At 43.2% G+C, this 22,747-nt stretch overlaps 1 protein-coding gene across 1 annotated transcript in view; it reads right to left on the minus strand.

The window, feature by feature from the left end:
• Window positions 1-191: 191 nt before the first annotated feature.
• slc25a13 (solute carrier family 25 member 13) overlaps window positions 192-22,747 on the minus strand; it is a 49,703-nt gene continuing 27,147 nt past the window's right edge. Inside the window, exons 9-18 of the mRNA XM_084378839.1 lie at window positions 22,132-22,216; window positions 19,660-19,744; window positions 17,856-18,014; window positions 15,597-15,649; window positions 15,050-15,130; window positions 9,406-9,546; window positions 5,549-5,687; window positions 1,863-2,021; window positions 1,489-1,579; window positions 192-485 (exon numbers count right to left, since the gene is read on the minus strand). Of these exons, the coding sequence (XP_084234965.1) occupies window positions 284-485; window positions 1,489-1,579; window positions 1,863-2,021; window positions 5,549-5,687; window positions 9,406-9,546; window positions 15,050-15,130; window positions 15,597-15,649; window positions 17,856-18,014; window positions 19,660-19,744; window positions 22,132-22,216 (1,195 nt within the window). The 3' untranslated portion in view covers window positions 192-283. The remainder of the gene's footprint in view (window positions 486-1,488; window positions 1,580-1,862; window positions 2,022-5,548; window positions 5,688-9,405; window positions 9,547-15,049; window positions 15,131-15,596; window positions 15,650-17,855; window positions 18,015-19,659; window positions 19,745-22,131; window positions 22,217-22,747) is intronic.

Consider the following 22,747-nt stretch of genomic DNA (forward strand, 5'->3'; position numbering starts at 1 on the left):
AACTTCCAAAAAACGTGTGCAGTTAAGTCCTTCTGCTGCCTGTGTGCATACTGTACCTGCTGAACTGTATGAAAAACAGCTGCATTATAATACGACTCTATACAATGTCAATGAACGGTAAAATAAATACTGCACGACTTTCAAAGCATTGTCTTCGTGTACCCGTGCTAATCAGCTAAATTACCATATATATGATTAAAAGAGGAAAAATTACAAATACTACAAATAATAACTTGGTGAAAAAACAGTCAAGTCTTCCACCCCCTCCCCCACCCGTGAAGGTTCAGGGGGTGCTCTCACTGGAGGGGGCCTCCGCCGCTGCTGCTGCTGCCGTCTGCACCGTGTAGCGTGGGAGATGGAGTCCAAACTTGCTCTCGATGCCAGCGAACGTGGCCACGGCCAACCTGAAGCCTCCGATGTGGTCGGGGTTGGGCGCCGGCAGGCTGATCCGAGACTTGGGGGTGGGCTCCGAGCCAGCCGGCTTTCTGTGGTGTGGAGAGACGGGGAAAGAGAGACGGGGGGGGGAGGAAGCCAGAGGCACCGCGAGAGAGTTGAAAAAATGAGGGGAGAGAAAGGTGAGTAAGAGTGTTAAACAACATAAACACAGATGTTATTTTAACGCGACTTGGGAGAAAGGGAGTTTATTATCGTCATTTATTAATATTATCAGATTCACCACAGAAATCTTAATAGGAAATCTGAAGTGGAACATTTCTCCCTGAGAGCAGATCTATATCTAATCCCTCAATTTCACGTCCAGCTTCGTGATACGCTGCCAGACACAGCTCACATTCACAGAACCACATCTTCACGGGATCTGCAGTTGATTTTGTTTCACTGTCTCTGAGCAAGAGGGAGCTTCATGTAAAAGTCACGAGCCATTCAGCGAATACATGCATGTGCAAAACAGCTGTCCATTAAAAGAAGCGTTTTTCTGAGTTTCACTTTGAGAGGTTCACCACCTCTCTTCCCCGCTGGACCTTTTTAACTGTAGAAAAAGGGGTGAATTATTCCTGAGAGGGACCTATTTCGAGGAGGAAAATGAGCTTGTTTCAATCCCAGAAGTGGGGCAAAGTACGTGCACAAGTCAAATGGGTGCTGCCTGCCCTGATCACCGTGCGGTAAAACTCTCTCCAGTTGGAGAAAATTGTCACATCCAGAGTTTTGAGTGAGTTCTGTCGGCGAATGTGCACAGAAATTATTTTTGGTCTTGTGGCATTTCTTTCTCTCTGGTGGAGGAGGGAGGAGCAGCTACTGTCTGTTGAAATTAAGTCTATTGTTCTGGTGGGAGACGGTCTCTGATAACGAGATGAGCTCACTGTCGTATTCTGTCTTCAGAAAAACACAGGCAAGAATAAATATCTGTAAGTTTTTTATTGTTTCACTGGTAGATGACGGGGAGGTTTAGAGTTCTGTGACCACAGTAACAGCAAAGTAAAATGGGAAACTGAGCTCGTTGGAGGGTCAATAAGAGAAAATGAGACTTACTGTCCTCCAAAGTCGACATAGAACCAGCGCTGCAGGAGTTCATAGGTCACCAAGGTCACTCCAAACTGAGGCGAGGATCTGAACACACGAGCTGCAGGAAGGAGAACAAATGTGTTTATTTACGTTCGTGTGGGCACTTATCTACACGAAGTGTGTAATCTAGAGCTTTCTCAACTGCAAAATGATGCTATTTCTATATATTTATATCAATCTAGCAAGTAAAGAATGATTAAATTAGTTATCATGCTTTCCATGATAATCTTGAAATCCTTAAAACTATTAGAAATACAAGATACTTAGTGAATAAAAATATAGGTTCAGGGCAGCCTGTCTACAGCCTGACAGGTAAAAGTTTAGGTCTTGGTGAACATTACCTCCAGCTCCTTTCCAGAAAGCCCGAGGTCCCTCCTCTCTGAGAATCTTCCAGAAACAGTCCACCAGCCCGCTGTAGGTGGTCTGACCGGCGCGTGCCGCCACCTGTAGCCTGGTCTTGATCACGTCAGCTGGGGTCACCAGAGAGGCCGCTGGCATGCCTGGAGAGGAGAGCACAAGAGCTGTTACAGTCGTGTGACACATTTTCTTTTAAACAGCCGGATGTGTTTGATTCTAAATAAGCCCAAATTTAAAAATCAGCCCCAAACAAATGAGATGATTTGTAGAAAGCAGCCATCAGCGAGCCAATGAAATCTTCCTAAGTGGATCTGATAGAGTGGTTTTAGCGTTCTTTGTTCCCTCTTTTAAAACACGTCATCACGGATCTTGACCATCTTGCAGGAACTCTGCCACATACATACACTATACACAAGTAGGGGCCAGTTCCTATCACTTCACCATCAACCAATCCATACCACCAGCAAGGCCATTATTTAATCTCTACCTTTTTTCTTCCTTTCCTCTCTCTCCCACTTTCCTTAGAGCCGTTTGAAAGGGTCCAGACAATGGACGGTAATGAGAGCAATGCACACTGTGCCCCGTGTGTCGGCGAGAGTGACTGGCTGACTGAAGGGAGTGACTGCAAAACCTCCTCTCCAGCCACTTCAGCCATGAATGGACTCAATCATTGATGGCTCGGTCATTACCATCAACTGCCCTCTTGACGATTTACTCTGACTTCTTGGTTTTTGTAACGGCCAAACGAGCTATTCAGCAAGTCTAATCAACTCAGCATTAGCTAGCAGACTGGCACCCGGTGGAGACTGACCACCTGCACTGAACTGAGAGGAGAGGAGAGGAGAGGAGAGGAGAGGAGAGGAGAGGAGAGGAGGACGGCACAAAGGAGGCTCATCTGCCACTGTGCAACCATCACTCGATGGAGAGCGCTCCAGTGTTGTGTTAAAGTCTGTTCCCCTTACCACCAGGACAGTTTAAAACTGGATGGATCAGCATATATGATATATAGATCAAATTGTGTTGTTTGGCCAGTGGCCAGTCTGTCGTTGCACCAGTGGCACTAACAGTAACACCACAGGGAAATTTGAAAAGTTGCCTATTTCCATTTATTTTCATGTTTTTGTTCACATTCATGTTTGGAGATTAATATTAATTAAAAATGTCATAGTAATCTGGCCAGGAGTTGTCTGGATATTCACCAACAGTCGGACTGAACAACATGGATATTCCTTAGACCACACAGCAAATCAGGCCAAAAACTCCCTCCATAACTCTTTCTAACGTACAGAGCTAATGTGAGTTAGAGATGGCCAACACCATGTTCTTCATAGACGGAGTAATGCCTAGCTAAATAATGCTGTGCAAACTGAGCGTGTAATTCAATTTCCTGTGCCGACTGTAAAACACTAATTGCCAGAATGCTGTAACCGCTGATAAATATATATGAAAGAAGGATGATAAATGTGTCGAAGTCATGAAAAAAATAAAGAAATCATGAGGCTCGTTTGGGCTCGGGAGTCTGCGGGCCGTGGCTGCCAGTCCTGTGGTGAGAAACCAGAGTAAAAAACGGAGGAGGGAGGCAGGATTTATGATATTTCCGTGTTGTGCTGAGCCTCTGCTTCAAGAAGAGAGTGCTGCTGACACATCTCTGAGGATTCAAAACAAATATTAAGTCTTTTATGCAAATGCTCTAAAGCCTTTTAACTTGGCAGGGGAGTGATGGTCTGTTATTGCAGTTTTCTTTGGGGATGAATCCAATGTTAAAGCTCTGCTCATATTTTTCAGGATAAAGTTGTTAAGTCATCAGTACACTGTTATGACTAACCTACAGACAGGACTGTATGCATTCTTGCAGGGTGAACGTGTATAAAGTATGCACAGGCATGTTCGCCTTTGTGTGTGTGTGTGTGCGTGTGCAATATTATTAGGATTGGAAAGCCTCCTTGCCGGCCTGGTTGGCAGGCATCTGAGGCGCTTCCCTGCTGCAGAGCTCCAAAACCCCAGTCCCCAATCACTGAGCAGCGCTCTAATTAGCAGCTACCGCCATGGAGCCTGCGGTCAGAGGCTGCCTGCCTTCCAAACTCTGGGCTCTGCTACTGTTACTGCAGGCCTGTGGAGGTCTGAGGGGAGAGCAGAGCGAGACCTGCTCTAACACTGTTAGACAAATGTTTAAAACTGGACCTGGCCAAAGATTTTGTTTCATAAACTTCAGAGATCTACACGTTGCCTCTGGGACCGAAGCTTTTTGGCTCACTGTGAAAGGTCAAATATTTTACAAGACAAAACACTGGTTTTAGAGTTATGGACAAACTAGAGTCCAAACATATGAACGGAAAGGATCTGGCATCACTAGATCCACTCTTCTACCAACTGCTGACAGTGATGACAGGATTTTTAAGGCATGTTGTATTTTAACTGATTACAGTCTGAGATTTGAGTGACTCATTCTGTTTTTTTTCGTCTAGTGTAAAATATCTTGGATAAAGTCTCATAAGAGGAGATCCAAAAATTAAGTTCTACATTAAAGCTACACATTTGTTTTCACAGAGAATTATAACCCCGATTCCTCCATTCCTCTTAACTCTAAGAAGCGTTTTACTGTGTTTCAGCTCATTGTTTTGGTCTTAAACATAATACTTAAAGGATAAGTTCATGCAAAAAGGGATATTCAGTCATTATGTCCTCACCACTATATGTTGATGGAAAGTTGGGTACAATTTTGTCACCCACGACACATCTCTGGAGCTTTGCAGCAAAGCAGTGTTGCGGCATTCTGCTAAACAACTGAAGTAGAACATAACATGTCTCCATATAGCTCGTCCAGCATAATCAAAGTCTCCTGAAGCCCTGAGATCCCAAAAAGATTTGAGAAGATGTTATATGCACCCTGGGGGCCGAATCATGTACCCACATCAGACGGGGTGCATGCTAACGCTTTTAGCTAAGCAGCTTCAGTGAAGATTTGTGATATAAAAAGGGGTAGAAATTATATTTTTTAAGTCAATTTGGGATCTTGGGGCTTACGGACACTTGGATTGTGCCTGATTGTGGAATTTATCCTTAAATTCTAACAATCACCACTCTCATCAGTGTTGTTTTGGGCTCAGTGGGCAGCGAAAAAGCTCTTAAAGTTCACTACATGCTACCAATACCAAAAGGCAGACGGACACTGTTAGTGACTAGCTGGTGAACGCTAAAATGAGAGTGAATATTTGACTATGACTGTAACTGAATTCTAATGTCACTCTATAAGGGCTAGATGTGTTAACAGGTTTGCTCAGTAGTTCATATAACTTCACATGACATGTCATAATATATCAGAGTTTTGTTTACAGCTCATCTTTGCTGCCTACCAGACGAGGTACACTACCAATTCACAACACAAATGCATGAATATTGTTTTTTTTTTACCATTTACAGGGACAAAAATAGGCAAATTAAAATGTTCCTGCTTTTTATTATTTCTAGTGACTATACATGTACACAGTACGTTCCTGACTTTAACAACAGTGTCCCAGGGAGCACACACAGGTGCTTTTGATTTTTAATCAAGGACCCCGCAGGTACAATTCTTGCGAGAAGGAAAAATTGATGTTATCTGGAAAATTAAAACTAATTTGCCTCTAATCTTGATACTATTGTTTATGTGTTTTTTGTTTTAGTATTTTACCTGATAGCGCTCCAGCAAACAGCATCTTGGCTGGCCCTATCTGTCCATCATCATCACTGAGGTAAGCCTTGGTGTGGGCATAACAGGGGAAGTAGATGGCTGAGAAGGGGATGTCTCGCAGGAAACAGGCCTTGGCACCCTAGAGAAAGGCAGTCGGAAGGAAAAGGAGATGTTTTGGGTCATAACAAAGGGTTAAGAGTTAAACAAAGACAAGGATAAATGTAAAGGAGAGCAGAGAAAGAGTAATGGGGCTCAGGGGATCAAGCTTTGACTTCTGGCTCGAGTCTCTAGTCATATGTAACATCAACTGCCGGCTCACAAACCAGCTATTCAAGCATCAATTGATGTTACCGCCAAAGAAACTACTTCCAAAAGACTCCTTATGGCAGAGTGAAATATGGACCGCAACATGTCAGACATGTCTTTCTCTATGCAAACGATCTGTGTCCTCAGCAGCAGGTGAGGGAGGCAGCTCCGCAAGCAGAGCTGGCAGACAGAAAAAAAAAGGAGTGGGAAAACCAGAGAAAGACAGACTGGCTGACGAAGATGACTCCTTGTCTGCCACTGTAAACAACACTACATCATCATCAAGCATATTAAGTTTCCTGCTGTATTTCAAGCTTGTTGGCTCGCTGCCACCTTCTTGATACAACAAGTACAGTCAACAGAAGCCGTTTAAAGAGCTGGGCAGGGTCTCCCTGTTTTGGACAGGCTTCATTTAACTCCTATGGGATAATCCTTTGGTTCCTACACACACACACATAAACAGAGAGAGGATTGGCAGGTACCTGGGCTATCTCTTTCCCTCTCTTTCCTCTGGCACTTCTTGTCTGCCTGTCCCTCTTGCAGGCTGGCTGGGGCCCGAGCGGCTGCTGAAAGCTGGGAGATTCTATCGAGGCAGGACAGACAAGCAGCGTCACAGGGACTGGGACGCGAAGCCTTAATATCAGGGCATTGCTGTTGGGTTGGCCCTGAGCGTGTGTGTATGTTTGTGTGCAGAAAACTTTAACACCAAAAGACTTAGCTGAGTAGGAAAATGCAAGAAAGTTAATCGCAATTCCAAGTCCATAAACATGAAACATCATCTAGGTCAATATTCCTACACTGTCAACTTTCCCCCAGTGATGAATGGTGGCGCTAGTGCGTTAGCCACCCTACCCTACCGGTAGCTCCACCAGCAGAGGGTGAGCGTCAGGATAATTACCCTGACAAAGGCAGCTCTGTGCCTGGGTGCAGCCCCTCCGGAGCCAGCCCGTCTGGGGCTTGCAGGCTGGAGCTCGTCTCCTCCCCGCCTCCCCTCCTCCACCACCACCACCACCACCAACACTGCTACTGCTTTCTCAATGCACTTTGTCTCCTCTCTATGAGAGGAGCAGGACACGAACACAATGAAGCATGTGCACGAGCATGCACACGTTTACATGCACTAAAGAAAGACAGCTGAATGGAGACAGTCGCTAAAGGACACTCTGACATCATTGTAAATCAGGGCAGGTAGACAGAGACAATCTACTACAGCCTTGCTAACAGAGCCAAAAGGTTTACACAGGAGTTTTCTGTGCTGACAGGTGGTCAGCAGCAGAAACACGAACCTGGGACGCATTTGGTGTGACGAGGTCCACTCACAGTGTAGCTAATAATCACCAAAGAAAGCTAAATCCTCTCTTAAAATAGTTTACAACTTGGGATGAGTGCCATCATCTTACTTGCAAATTAACACAACCGCAGGTATGAGATTGACATTTTCACAGTTGATTGTGTTTACGGTTGAAGCACAATCTCCCCTGCCAAGCTCCATTAGGACTTATTTATGTAATTTAATTAGACATGCTCTGTTTTACCCTGAGGGCTAACTGGCTCGCCAGTTAAGCTGCCAACGTTAGCAGCTCATGCACTGATTCCTATTCTGGTAGCATCTTGTAGCATCCAAAGAAGACTGTGTGTGTGTGCACCTCTCAAACAGACTGATGTTAGAAATCATAGTATTTATAAGAATGATTATAAAATGCAGAAAATATTGTTTCAAAAACACCAACACGACTATATTTTTATATTAGCCTCTTTGGACACTATAATCTTTCACGCTTGCTTTACGATGTGTTGTGTCCACAATATCATACAACTCTAATATGTTCAAACAGTGCACTGTAATTTTTAACCCCCGTGCCACAGAAAAATACCAATTATGGTAATTAAGGTTAAATACAGCTTTTAGCATAAATTGTGCCTTTTCTCGTTCTTGAGCAGAGGACCACATGGAATTGTTGATATAAATGATAGCTGACGTGGGCCGACATAAAATGTATAGTTGAATAGTTAATCGAAAAATCACAGTAATGAGAAATAAGGGATTGTTGTAAAAATTGCAAGGCTGATCAAAATAATAATAGAATGGATACCAGATTGCTGTATCTGATATCCCAGTGTTGGTGTTGGTCCTACAATATTAGCATTAATGTAGTTACAGGAACATAACTGCAACCGATCAGTCACGCTGTTATGGCATCACAGCTTTGCAACTCGTGATGGTGTTGTCCCTAGAGAAGCATAACTAATGTTGCTCCGGCAACGTCATCTCAACTTGAGAAAAAGCGCCTAAGTGCTTCTCTAGACTGAGCTGCCACGTCTGATTGGTAGGACTCTCACACAGGTGACTGGGGTTTGTATCCCATTTCTATTTCTTTTCAGTGTTCTGTTGCTGTTTGTGAACAAACACAACAGGAAAACATGGTTAGGGTTAAAAACGCCCTTTCACAACGTTAAACACAAGTGTGAAAGGATAACTTTTCCCATATGCATTTTTTTCCCAGAGTCCCAAAGCTATGACATTAGGAAAACATGATTTGTCAGTTGCAATTATGGTCCTGGAGCAACCTTAATTATGATACTCCAGAAAGACCAACATGGTGATATCAAATCATGCATACGAGACGTCTGGCAACAATTAGCCAATTAATTTAGTAGCAACAAATCTAGCTTGAATTCAGTGTCATGTATAAATATGGCTCTGGGCTTCCTCTACATCTTTATTTACAACATTTAGAGACAAAAGTGATCACAGTTGAAACTGAATGAAACTATGACCACTTTCTGTTAGTCCTATTGCCAAAGTAAGCAATGTCCAATTACTAATATGTTGTAGTGGATTGATTTTTAACTGCTTTGAGTTCATTTCTTCAGCCCATTCACAAAGCATTCATTGTTTCACAGTGTATAAACTGTCCCCATCACTCCTGGAACAGACATTAACCAGCTACACGCTGAGATGCGAGTAAGACAAAATGAAAAAGTGGCTTTGTAATTGTTGGGATAGGAGACCAAGAGGTTGACAACAAATTACACAATGATCCCAAATATGCAGAACAAGACAACACTCTCTAATGAGGTTTTGGCATTAAGAGGTTATGACGGTGACAATTCAGCTGTGAAGAGGAATGGAGGAAAAATAATTTCTCTACATCTCTAAATTCCCAGAATTTTGTAACACTACACTTTGTTCTTCTTGCCATGGTATCGTTCTTTGTTTTTTTTCAGTATCATGTAGTCTGTTAGCTGTTACTTTGTAGGATTATGCTGCTGTTTTTCTACACAGCACTACACAAACTACTTGCTTGTGATCATCTGGTCAGAAAATAGTGTCAGCCTTAATATCCTGTAATTGTAAAGTTAAAAAATGCACCCAGGAGACATCAAAAGAATCAAAATGAACCATTCAAACCTCAATACTATGTTCTCGGGTGAAAAATAGTATTGTAGTTCACAAAGAGAAGATATCTCAACTACATTAGCTACACATGAGGCTTTAGTGCACTGTATTCATCTATACATGCACCTCTGACCCCAAGGACAATTCTCACCTTGTAAAGTCCAAAGAAGCCGAGGTCCCTGATGACAGAAAGGGCGCTGACCCTCGGCCCTGTGGTGATCTCTCCCGCCACCTGCAGACGGATCTTTACAATCTCCAGAGGGTTGGTGAAGATCACCTGGGAGCCACCAGCCTGGATGAACAGAAGGACAAAAAGAAATGAATGCAATGAACTTCAGGAGGAGTGAAATTCCTGATTCTTGATTGGATACTTGAGTTGAACACGAAACCAGACTTTCAACATTAGTTTTGTATATGTTTATTATGCGATTTTGAGCGTCTGTGTTCTGCTGAAGATGAGGTGTTCATTTCAAAAACCACAACACTTACTAAATGAACAAAAATCATCAAAATACAATCAAGACTGACAATGTAACTACTATCTGTCTTGGGGCCAATTTGAAGGAAGTGATGCAACTTAATAGTGCCGGCTCAGCAACCAGCTACAAAACAAACATGTGGAGAGGAGGAGAGTTCAGGAGAGTACCGGGAAATCCAGCTGATGCAGCTCGGGTCTGTCAGCTGTTTGTCTTCATCACTCACACCCTGCGGGGGACTCTGACTTCTCTTTTTCTCTCTAACCTCTCACTTCACACCATCCTCCAAACCTGTACTTGTAAGGGGAGGGCAACAATACTGCAGCAGGTTCAGACTGGTCTGCTGGGTTGTGGCAAGACAAATGGTTAACTGTGTCTAGTCAGGGAACATGACGACATTTCCAAAAAGCTTCTTGGTGCTGAGAAATGTTTACAGTGGTTTTTATTTGGAAAGTGGTCTTTCTCTGACTTGTGCGTCTTCCTTTTTCCTTGAATTGTTGCTCTCACTTTCCTCTCCAGTATTGTCTCTCTCTGACCTCCTCTCAAACGATCTCTCTCATCTTCTCTAATATTGTCCTGCTCTTGCTACGGTTGCCAGTGGTTACTGTAGCTACACGCAAAAAAGGGCGGCTCATCGCAATTAGATAGCAATCGGTTGCCATGGCGCCGTTTGTGTCTTAAATAGGCCTGGTCTGTTTGTTGTTGTTTCTGTCCTTGTCTCCCCCTCCTTCAGTCGCTGCGTTATGAATGATGGATTGTGCTTGTCGCCTCTCGCCTTACGGGAAAGCATCAAGCTCCAATCTGCAACATGAGCATTTTTGGGGCTAAATGTCCCTCAGTTTTAAGTGTTACCATATATTGCCTAAGAGAAGAGAGGGGAGGAGGGAGAGACAGAGATCATAATAGTCTCATTGAAGGTGTGTGCAGCCGCTATAGTGGACTATAGCTTCCCTTCCAGACCCGACAAATGAGAGACTGTGAATAGCGGGAGGGCTGCCGCTCTAAAGCTGCTACATCTCACAGCTAAACTCTTTATGACTTGTTTTATGGAAATAACCTAGTTGATTACATGCTGGCTAATAGCTAGAGCATTAAGAGGCTATTGGCTCCGGCCCCTAGCAGCGTTGGCTGCTTCAATCGGATACTAATGAGACTGGAGATTGAGGAGATGGAGATGTTGTTTACTCTCCTTGGGTAAACAACAACATTGTTCAGAGAGACGAGCTGACAATTAGGCCTGACAACGTGAGATAAAAGGAGTGACAATGCGGATCATTTTGTGTGCTCCGCCGTCCCACGTCTCCTCTAAACTGTGGAAAATCACTCAAAAACTTCTGAGCATCCCGGACAGATAGAATGGAGAGAAACGGACAAATAAACAGAGCTAATGAGAGAGAGAGGCAGAAGCAGAGAGAGAGGAGTAAGTCAAAACACGAGAAGTGAGGGAAGGTCGAGGTTGGGGCGGAGAGGTTGAGGGTTGTGATTATGGAGTGACAGCGTCGGCGGCTCTCTCATGATTCCCAGGTAATTACAAGGCAAGGTGATCCTTAGAAACCTGGGACGTCAGCACCTTATGCACGCACCAGAGCTCCTAGCTATGTGCGAGTGTGATGCAGAAAGAGCTTAGTAAAGTTTGAGGATTCCCAGACGCCAACCACTCACTTTTGGCCATATAACAGATTAGCACCGACTGAAAACATTCGCCGCCATCAATAAATAACAATCACACTTTTATTTTTGCTTAACACCCTTCATGCTACATGTGTTTTTGTGTTTATTAGATTCTCTGATAATGTCTTCATAATTCACATCAGGCCTGAATAAGAAACCCATTACAAAGACGTAAACCAGCCGTGCAAACGAACAAAGTATTACTGTATTTTTTCACTCCGAGCCCTCTTCTCCTCACAGCAATGACCCACCAAGTATTTTTGTGTAACTTAAGTCCTAAAATGCAGGCCAGGAACTGCCAGATAAGCATCCAGCCAGCTCAGTCGATGGAGCATGCCATTCTTACCAAATAATCATTAGAAACTGGCAACCTGCACTGGAGCTTAATGGTGCTGAGCCACAGGGTTTAGAGAGGGATAGAGGAAGGAGCAAGAGGAGGAGGTGAGGAGAGGAATAGCTAGGTGAGAAGAGGAGAGGAGCAGAGAAAGAGAGAGCAGCACAGTCACAGGACTCATCACAATTTCCCAGAGCCCAAGGTGACGTCTTCAAATTGCTTCTTTTGTCCAAATAACAGTCAAAAACCCAACACTCTTCATTTACTCTGAAAAGCAAGTCCTTCCATTTACGAAGCTGAAACCAGCAAATGTTTGACATTTTTGCTTAAAGGTACGATTTGTAGAATTTAAAGGCAGCTTCAAAAACACAGGGGGCAGCATATCACCAGAGTAACCTACAACTGCTGCTCATTGGTAGCTATCCTTGGTTTTCGCTAGTCAACGTTAGCAAATTGACTCATGGCTTAGTAAGCGCAAGAGAAGGGACAGAGAGTCAATGAGTTAATGAGGCAATTAAGCTCTTCTTAGTTTGATAAAAGAGAAAAACTGGAATTGAGAAGTTGTACAGTTCTATTTTTCTATTTAGTAAGGAAGATTGAAGCAAGGGTATTTAATTTCATCACATTTTGAGCTTATTTTATTACATTTTTTTTACGCTAACAGCTAGCATACACTGCCACTGCTATCGGACTATCACCTCTTGCCGGTACAAAGTGGTATTACAGACAGGACAGGCCAGGGCTAGCTGGTTAGCATGCTAACTTCAGTAGACGTGCAAGACATCTTTGACATAACCTCAAGACTGTAGTAAGTTCATTTTTGATTTTTTTAAAATGGAAATTTAGGCCATATCTTACAAATTGCTCCTTTTAAAATGACTGAAATGATAAAAAGATTATTGAAAAACTTCAGACAAGTTTAGGACACAGAAAGCGAACATGCAATGTAACTATTCCCTTGTTCGCTCCATTCTTTTCTCTCTCTGTGTCTTTTGCTTTATAGACTGTGGACCTGAGGCTGACACTGTGGTCCAAACCAACACTTTCACAGCTACCAAATGATATAAACAGATTTCATGTGCTGTGGCTGGAGCCTCACTAAAAAAGGGTTCAGGAGGGTTCGACTTCTATATGTGTGTACGGTGTGTGTGTGAGTGTGCGAGTGTGTGAGATAAAGTGGCAGGCAGAGTGCAGTGCCAGCACTAACACCGGGGCCTCAGCCAGGATGAAAGGAGCTGTCACGACGGCTCTCGGGGGGGAAAAGAGGAAAAATCCATCCGTCCACGCTCCTCTCCTCTACATTTATCCTCTCCTCTCCATATGCATCTGTTATGGTTCTGCTTCTCAATCCATATGGGTTGTATAAAAATAAGACAACCGCTACTTTTCACACCTAGTCCAGTGCTAAACATTTCTTCAGTGCATTTGCTTTCCTGTAGTTAATACACCTTATTTTTATTTTTCATTTTACTCAACATAGCTATCCAAGATGGAACGCTACATTTAAGTTGCAGCAAATGTGCCGTGCTAAAACATTTCTTAAACATACTCCTCAAACTAATAGGGTCAATTGAATGTGCCCGAGTGGAGCTAAACCCATAATGACTTGTGTATCCTGAAATACTTTGCTTTAGTGATCAGCATCAAAAGAGGGTTGAGTGAAAGACCTTCTTTCATTTGCTCAGGCTAAAGCTGCCGGCCTTGGTGGACTCAGAGTGTGTGTGTCCGTGTGTGTGTGTGTGTGCATACATGCATTGGGGGTAGGCTGTGACAGCTCAGTGATCAAAACCTCTGATGGGAGGGGAGCAGGTAACAGACTGGTGGTGGTGGCGGTGGTGGGGGAGTCTCAGGTAGCAGCCGCTGTCAATCATCTTCTCCCTGTGAGTGTGTGTGTGTGTGTGTGCACTTGCATGCTCTTCTATTTGTCACGTATGCACAGACGCGAGCATGTACAGTATGCGCATTTGCTCTTTCATGTGTGATCGTTACACGTTTCCATCAACAAACGGTGGCTTCTGGCGTCCAAACAGGTCCGCGTCTGTCTGCTCGACTGTCAGAGGGGCGGCACTCAGGAGACAGGTAAACATAGTTAAGAGATGTATGCTGCACTAGTACTGTATACAGTGTCTGTGTGCTGTGCAGCATCATTTAAACACCGTGCACGTTGAAGAGCCTAGATGATGAAGAGGGAGACAGATGCTCCATGTTTGGGCTTTTATGGAAAAATTAAGGAATAAGGAACACTGAAATATGTAATGTTGACTGTATTTGAACTGAGTACTTGCAGTGTCATCTACATCTGTGGCCATATTCACACTGACAACACTCTCACAGATCTTGTAGGAGAGATTTGGGAGAAGAACTGAGAGGACTTTTTATCTTGGTGAAGAGATGTGACTGTAGGGTCTGATTAGAAACTCTCATTTGATCCAGAAAAATTCTCAGCATTGCTGTTTTGATCATTCAGAATTCACATGTAGAAGCAGACATCATGATTATACCAATATGAACATCCCTCTTTGATAAATACTGAGAGCAACGTAATGCTTTTGACAAGTGATTTAAAAAACATTTATTCAATATATCGCATATATTCCTCTCTCCACTTTTAGCTCTCCTCCCCAAGTTGCAAGACCCGAAGTGCATAAATGCAAATCCTTGAGTTCCAATGTAATGTGAACTATTTCCTTCTCTACGTGTTTTGTAAAGAAAATGCAGCTAGTCATGTGAGGAGGAAAACACTGCCTCACAGTAAAGGGTGTGAGGACCTTATCTACCTATCCTATCCTATTGCCCCTTTTTGCAGCTACCCTTTTCAGTCACATAAAGCCATAAAACCATGTTTATATTGCCAAAGTTGCCTCTTATTTTGGAGTGAACAGTGGAGGCTGCGGTGCTGTTACTTTCAGCCGAGCTTGCTGCTGTTGTATGTAGTAATGACGTGTATTTGTTACAAAATTATTATTATTCAAAACATGACAAATTGTTATCGCACTGAACAATCTGCCAGTGTCATTATGAACTACATGATATGGCACAACCTTAGGTTGGATTGGATTCTTCAATAATTACTCAAAACTAAAGCTCTGCCTGCAAAATAGTAAGAGGGAGGCCTACTTATAGTATTTTCTTACATTAGGTCGTGGCTTAATGTAACTGTCGGGATGAAAAAAAGTCTCTGAATGTAACACTTAATAATCTTAAATTCTCTCCAGGTTGTTACCACTGTCCTAGTCCAACATTATACTTTCAAATGTGCACAAAAAATTCTCATCACAAAATGTAATAAATGCAACAGTTGGCTTGAGACTTACACATCCACCAGCCATGATCTCAGCTCCCAATGGGACTGTGCCATCTTTCTGTCTGGTCTTTCCTCGAACAAAGTCATTCACCTGGAAACACAAATATCAGGAAAAGATCAAGATCAAGCAGAAAATAGTGGAACACAATATAAATATACAATCAAAATAGAGCATACACTGTTTTATGTAGGACCTGTACATTTAGAACAAAAACATTTAGAGTTAACTATACTAAATAACTATACTGACAAGCCTACAGCATTGAACAGCAGGTGTAGAGCAGACGTCTTTTAACAACAAGAGTACTGCTGTTTGTCCCACAAAAGCTATAAATGCATTTCATCAAGATGCTTTATTAAACAGATGCAGGAAAAGATGAAGGCTGAGCAGGTTGTGTGCATGTGTAACTATGCAGTACGTAATGGTCTGTTAAGTGTGTTGTATCACATAATATAAAATCCATCCATTAGGTTGGAGTGATGGAAGAAGCTCACGGATCTCTGTCTGTGTGAATGTGCATGCATGTGTCTATGTGCTCTCTAACACAGTGACTTACTGTGAGCTTTATGGCTTTCTCGGGCGCCACACCCAGTAGCTGTGGTACGAGACCTATCATTAGAAAACGACGAAATGATTAGAAAAAAAGAGTGCTGTGGTACCCCTACTCACTCTCACACACACACTCATAGCAATGCATATACAGTACATATACCACTTCCACACACTCCACATGATGTGCGGCTTCCCGCCACATGCGTCCGACCCTGCAAGATCCCCCCATACGTTAATGAAATCTATTGATGTGGAGTGTGGGGACATCAGAGTAGCAACAAGAGAGAGACAGAGAGAGAGAGAGAGAGACAGAGAGAGAGGAAGAAAGAGGGGATGAAGAGAGAGAAACTGCTTCCCAAAATAGGAAAAAAGGGCAGAGTATAAAACAAACCGACCAAAAGTTTACGCAGACCTCAATTACAACCCAAAGCAGGATAAAAATAAACAAAATAATCACAACAGAGCACAATGAAACTTGGCCCCCTACCCAGCCCCAAGGCAAGAAGCACACACACACACAAACACACAAATACACACTATTTCCTAAAAGTAACAAACACAGTTAATATTCTACAGTAGTTTGTGTGTAACAAGGCCACACACACATAATCATATACTCAATTTGTAGCTTTGGCGAAAGGACTTGCCTGGACCTCATAAAAAAGCAAACAAAGATCATTTTTGAAACATTTTTTTCTAAATGCTCACATACTTTCTTCAACACCAGGGGTTTAACGTTCCTCCAAATCCATGGTTTGGTTCATAACTCAGCTATTGTTGTTTGTGTGTTTGTTTTGTGTGTGTGTGTATGTGTGTGTGTGTGTGTGCGTGCAGTCAGTCAACAGAAGCAAGCAGCTGGTTACTGCGGGCCAACAGTCCACTAAAACTAGAGTGAAGACACAAGAAAGGAGTCTGGTTTGAGGGGAAAATGTATTTTTCCACAGTTATTGTCCTTTTGGGGACAGGACTGAAGGTGAACACTTTGAAGTGAGTCAGGTTAAAAGTGAAAGTAAAAGTGATGACCATGTGATGCGTGGCAGTAGGTTGTCAGGGATGATATTCAACACACAATGTACATGCATACAGACACAAAAGGATATAGGAAAAGCACATCTAATTTATTTTTGTAAAATCTTCTCCATAAAAAAACCCTGGAAATATTCTCCTCATTCCTTTGGGCTGCTTTGTTTTTATGAAATCTCTTCTGGCATCATACTACATTAGCAATTGTGTCAATTTTGTGCTTCTGATTCCACATTCTTCACTAAGCAGATTTTCCCGTGGTTTTCAGTGAAGGCACTTTCAACTTATATTACATAACTACAGTTTGGCTGGCAGGATACCTGTCTGGCCATCTATTTGGAGCCGGACCTGTCTGTCTCTGTCTGTGAAGCCATTCCACTCTTGATGGCCTTTGTGTTTCCCACAGAAATTCAAGCATTCAAGTTTCCTCTCGGGAGCCCGGAGCTGTCAATCAAAATCATGAGGTTTAAAAAAGGCTCCAGCCACCGTTCCAGGGGACCTTTTTTCCAATCCGACCCGAACAATACCAACACAGACATCCTAACCTCTGTTTTGAAGACAGGGCAGGTAGTCATTAGGGATGTCAGACCCCGGTATGTGCGTACCTGCATGCCCAAGAAGTCACCTGCCATCGGTGTGTGCATGCCTACATACTTGTGCGTCTGCTCTGTGTCTGTGTGTGTGTTTGTATGAGTGTGTAAGTCCAGACATGCGACATCACCACGTCGTGACACAGGCCTAAAGGTATGTGGCTTTGCGTGTGACGTTCATTGTCCTGCTCTGAAAGTCCCCAGCCAGCCGGTAATCACTTCAAAGGAGACAGGTCAGCAGAGAGGTGAACTCACAACGCCCTCCATCCACCCTACACTTTGCTTCTCCTCTCGTCTCCTCTTCTTTTTTATTGTCCCTTGTACTCACTACTTCTTTCTTCTCTACCATCTCAGCTCCCTTCTTTCTAAACCTGTATTGTGGATTTGACTGCCTGACTTAATAAGATGTATGTTAAAACTACATTGGTATAGTGCTCTCTAGCATGACCGTGGTAACCGCCATGATGTTAAAAAATCCTGCTGTTGGAGTATATAAGCTGCTGCACTATTAATGCTGCAGATAATGCATGAAGAACTCAAAGATGGTTTCAACTTTCCAATCTGCAACCACAACTTATTTGCCGAACAAACACTTTGTGGACATGACATCTTACACACTTGAACGTGAATTTTTAGTCTTGCATACTGACCTCGGTAAAGGCCGAAGAAGCCCTCGTAGCGCACCACCTTCTTGAAGCAGTCAAAGCTGCTCTTGTACATGAGCTCTCCAACCAGGGAGCCACTGCTCCTCTGGTTTTGCATGCGTGTTTTCACCAGATCGATGGGGTACACTGCTGTGGCACCCACAGCTACAGAGAAGACAAAAAAAGAAGCTTATTTATATACACTTTTTGTTTATTTCAATACAAATATTCGCTTAAGGGGTTTACTGATATGACTGCGCCACCATTGTCCTCCTCTTTTCTACAGATCAGTACACATTTGTGTTGAGAGTGAAGACATCACTAATAAAAATGATGGTGCAAAACACTACAGAGATAGATGAGAGGAGTAAAGGGAAAACAGTGTTGTTCTATGTCACATGATATTAGATGATGACTTTAACCTACAGTTTCTTATGAAACTATTGGGAAAAACCTGTTTGAAGTGCGTGTTGATTAAATTATCGCCAGTGTGGATGCATAGAAATACAAACTTTTTCGTAGGGACTACAGTAGTTCTGAGTAGAAAGAACTGTAAAAACTGTCAGTGGGTTCATTGTCCAAATAGATGAAGAGAACTGAAGAGAATTTGTCACATTCTGCAACTACAAGGTCTATTTGAATAATCAAGGTATCACAATAAAGGTAACACTTGAAGTATTTGTTCAGATGTGAAAGTATAAGTATATATGTCACTGGGTCCAAGTAAATTAAGTTGGCACACAGTATAAATGAAAGATTTTTTTTTTTTCAATTACAGTTTTTGAATGACTATCCCTTAGGAGTGATGCAGCTGCATGAAGTTTTTCTTGAAACTCTTTGGTGACATTTTCATGAATGAAACAAATCTCATGAACACACACCCACTCATGAAAAGGTAGCATTCATCAGGTTGAAACTGGCAATCTAGGGCACATTTGAGGGGTTAAGACTGATTGGTAATGCCAACTGCAGCACTGGTACGAGCAAACCTTGATAAAAGAAGTAATAAAAGATTTAGGGTAAGAATATGATTATATTGGGGTGAAAAACGAAAACTCCTTTGCTAAATTCCACTCGAGATAGGTGACAAAATATGTCTTTGTAATCTGGGTGACAGGACCTTTTGAGAGGAAGAAAAGGAAAAAGGCGGAGGAGGAAGGGGAAGTCTGTAGGGTAATGTTAAGGACGACATTGAAGTGTTTTGAGTCCCAGTGTCTTCGGCCGTCAGACGGACACAAACAAAAAGAACCGACCCAAGGCGACAGACTTAATTAGAGAGAGGCCGAGAGAGAAGAAGGGATGGCGGACCCATACCTCCTTATTAAGCTGTCTCCCTTGGGATAGAAGGAGGAGGAGAAGGGAGGAATGAAGGAAGGGAGCAGGAGGAGGAGTAGGAAAACAGTGGGGAGTCTGAAGCCAAACACAAGGCCCAGGCGCCGCCCTTCACCCCCACCTTCATCCTCCCCCTTCTGATCACTCACACAGGTACAAAAGAATCCACACAGGAGGGTTTTCCCATGGCACGCACAGAGGCGAGGGACAGGACAGAGCGAGACAGAGGGATGGTGGAGAGCGGGAAAAGAGATAGAGAGAGATTGAGCAAGAAAGAGAGGGAGCACTTCTCTTTAAGCAGGGGAGCGACTGTTGCTCTTGTAAGCAAGGTAAGGGGCAATAGAGGGGCCATTGTCCTCTATCTCTCTCACCCTTTTCTTATGAGGACAGCAGAGGGCGGGGGGCAGGTAGGCACGTAAGCAGGTAGGTGGGTGGTGGGGTGAAGGTATGCAGGAAGCCAATGGGGCGTGACTCTTACCCCCTGCCACTGAGCCAAGGGCGAACCTGTAGGCCGACTCTGCCACCTGGACTAGGATGGGGCGGGAGTGGTCACTGCCCAACTGCTGCTCCGACCATGGAAAGGAGACAACAGATACATTAGTGCAGAAGGGGAACACAACGAATAAAAACTGTTGGATGGAGCAACCGGAGAGAGACATGACTCTAGACAAGCCACTGTTTCAGACATTGATATTTCAATACTGTTTCACATTAAACGTTGCATGCTATGCATGGCTATTATATCAATCATTTGTCACACCTGCTGTACAGTGTTTGACAGCAAGTCCAAGTGTCATGATGGATATTGGTAAGAGTATGTACATGTTTTTGAGAAAGTCACAGAATACACAACACAAGTTGTTTTTATATAAATTTGAATAAATGAACTTCAGATAACGAGTACACATTTTACTTGAATGATACTCGTACCTTTATAAAATACATTGTCTGTACCAGTTACTTGTCCCAACCTGGTACTCACTCAACCCAATTAATTCATAATACTTAATAAATACTTTGTTATCAAAATTGTCTTTTTGTCGTTGTTGATAGACTAATCAGCTAACAGAAAACTCATTTCAGCACTAGAGAAAATAATTGGTGAAAGCAACACAAAGCCCTGCACAAGTGGTCAGATGGTAGATTCAAATTATCAGGGTTAGTAAAGTCTGAAAGTAGAAGCCACTGTTGATGAAGTTCCAGTGGGTCTACTGAAGGGTGTGTGTGATACATCTTGAGTTAGGGTTAGAAATACAGAAGATATTAAGCTTTTCTAGGTTAGAAAATTAGAAAGTAGAAATTAAAACAGACCATTGTATGAAACACTATTAATCTACTGATTAAAAGATTTTTTCCCCCTTACATTTAATTAAGAATTACTTCTTTCGAACACACTATTTATTCACTAACTAAGGATTAATGCAAAGATGCTTATATTATCTGGCATATTTGATCATCTTTATTTTCACTTCACCATGCCTAACTAATCCAGTCTACACCAGTGTGTCGGCACATTTGTGAACTAAACCTGGACTCAAAGTGATCTTAGTATAGCCCTGTGATCATCACCATGCTATGCAACCAGCAAAAGAGTGTTAGTAGCCAGCATTAGTAACACACAGTAACATTAGCCACACTCCCCCCTCCACCTGAGGTACCTGTTGCTTGTCTGGTCTGCCCAGCTCTGGCCTCTCGACCCTGGGGAGAGCGGGGGTTGGAGCGTTGTAAGCATGTGAGTGCGAGTGTGTGCGTGTGTGTGTGTGTGCCTTTGAGGGGGATGGGAGACTCTAGAACAGGTCCACCTGCCAGAGTAAACTCCCACCCCCATCTACACTATAGTTTCTTCCTCCCCAAATGTCTCCTTCAGACACAACCTCCTCCAACTCTACCATCTTCTTCAGCTCTGTCTGCCTGTGGACAGAAACTTGGCAATACCAAAAATCAGGATGTTTGAGGGATAAAGAGGGAACAAGAAAGGGCGACGCGACAAACATGTAGAGAAATAAGAGAGAGTGAGAGAGAGAGAAGTAGATCAAAAAAAGGAAATGGAAGAGAACGAGCAAAAGATGAGAGAGAGCTCCAGCTAGCTGGCGGCCAGCCCCCGAGGCCAAACCACAAGGGCCTAAAGTGGCTCATTGTGGTGGGACTGGCGTCTGTGTAGTGCTGGGCCCCTTTGCTTTCTCCCCTTTGGCCCCCGCCTGCTCCAATATGGCCTGGCCAAGCCTTCACTGTAGCGCTGGAACCCACCAGGCAACACAACTCTGACCAAACAGGCCCGGGGAGGGAAAACAGTCCTCTGCTCATCTGTCTGGCTCTCCATACATCTTCCTCTTCTTCATTACAAATTGCTCTTGTTCACTACTGCAAAGTCTCTTCACATCTATTATTTGCAACTTGAAGCACGTTAGAGGTTCATCAAGTTTCGAGGACGGTTCCACTCGTCTTTATTTCCCTGGATTTGTGACTTTGGTGTGCATGTTTTTTTAAGACCGCATGTCAGAGAGAGGTCTCATCATGTTTTCTCTCAAGAAAGTCTCCTAAAGTCTGTGATGGGAAATGACTTGGACACAACTTGGTCTAAACCTTAGTATGAACTCTTGAATATGAGCAGGACTGACAAGCAATGGCCGAATGGCATTTTGGGGGGCAAACGCTCAACTTTATTCCACTTGTTTGGATCTGTGTCACATGTCTTTTGTTTTCATTCACTCACACACAACTCTTAAATGTCTCAAGGAATTAATTGTGCAATTGTTGCCATAATCAAATAGATGTTTTGTTTTGAGGGATTAATTGCATGTGAACAGGAGATATCATTATCCTTAATCATCTTACTAATCTTAGTCATCTACATGGCGACATCTAGCCCAAGAGAATGTGCTGAGACTGAAAAGCGCTGCCAGTGTGGAAGAGGAAACCAAACACATCAACAAGTCTTCATATTCTGTACCTGTCTCTGGACCTCAGCCAAGTTGTAGGGCAGGGCGCCTTCCTCCAGAGGAGCGATGTTCTCAATGTCCGCTAAACCAACACGTCTGATGAGGAGAGAGAATGAGAAGTCTCAAGTAACTTGTAAAAACTCTCAGAGGATTATAATATTTCATCAATGAATCACCGTGTCCATGACCTTTGGAAGCACCATCTGTCAGGCTGAAATTTCTCTAAGTTTACGGATGCTTGCCATCATTCCATGAGAAAACACTGTGGCATTCAAAAATCCAGACCTGCGCTTGGCATGATTGAGTAAGGTCTATAGGAACTGACAACTCCCACTCCTTTATGCCTACATCCAAGTATAACAAAGATGTTAAACCTTTGGATGTAAAACTATTGCCTTTCCATTTTCATCTCTATGATGGTCCCAGATTTCCCAGGCTGAAGGAACGGGAAAGCCAAATCCCCCCCCACACACACACCCCTCTCCTCTGAATATTGGGGCTATTATCTCCCGCATCTCCAATCAAGGGGAGTGGAGAGGGCTATTAAAGTATCCCATTGCCCAGAAATAATAATCAGGTGGTGTCCCAGGCCGGGGTTAGAAATTATGAGCACACTGGTCGGGCCGC

Source organism: Pagrus pagrus, assembly GCF_965226575.1.
Source record: "Pagrus pagrus genome assembly, chromosome: 17".
In the NCBI taxonomy this organism is placed as follows: domain Eukaryota; kingdom Metazoa; phylum Chordata; class Actinopteri; order Spariformes; family Sparidae; genus Pagrus; species Pagrus pagrus.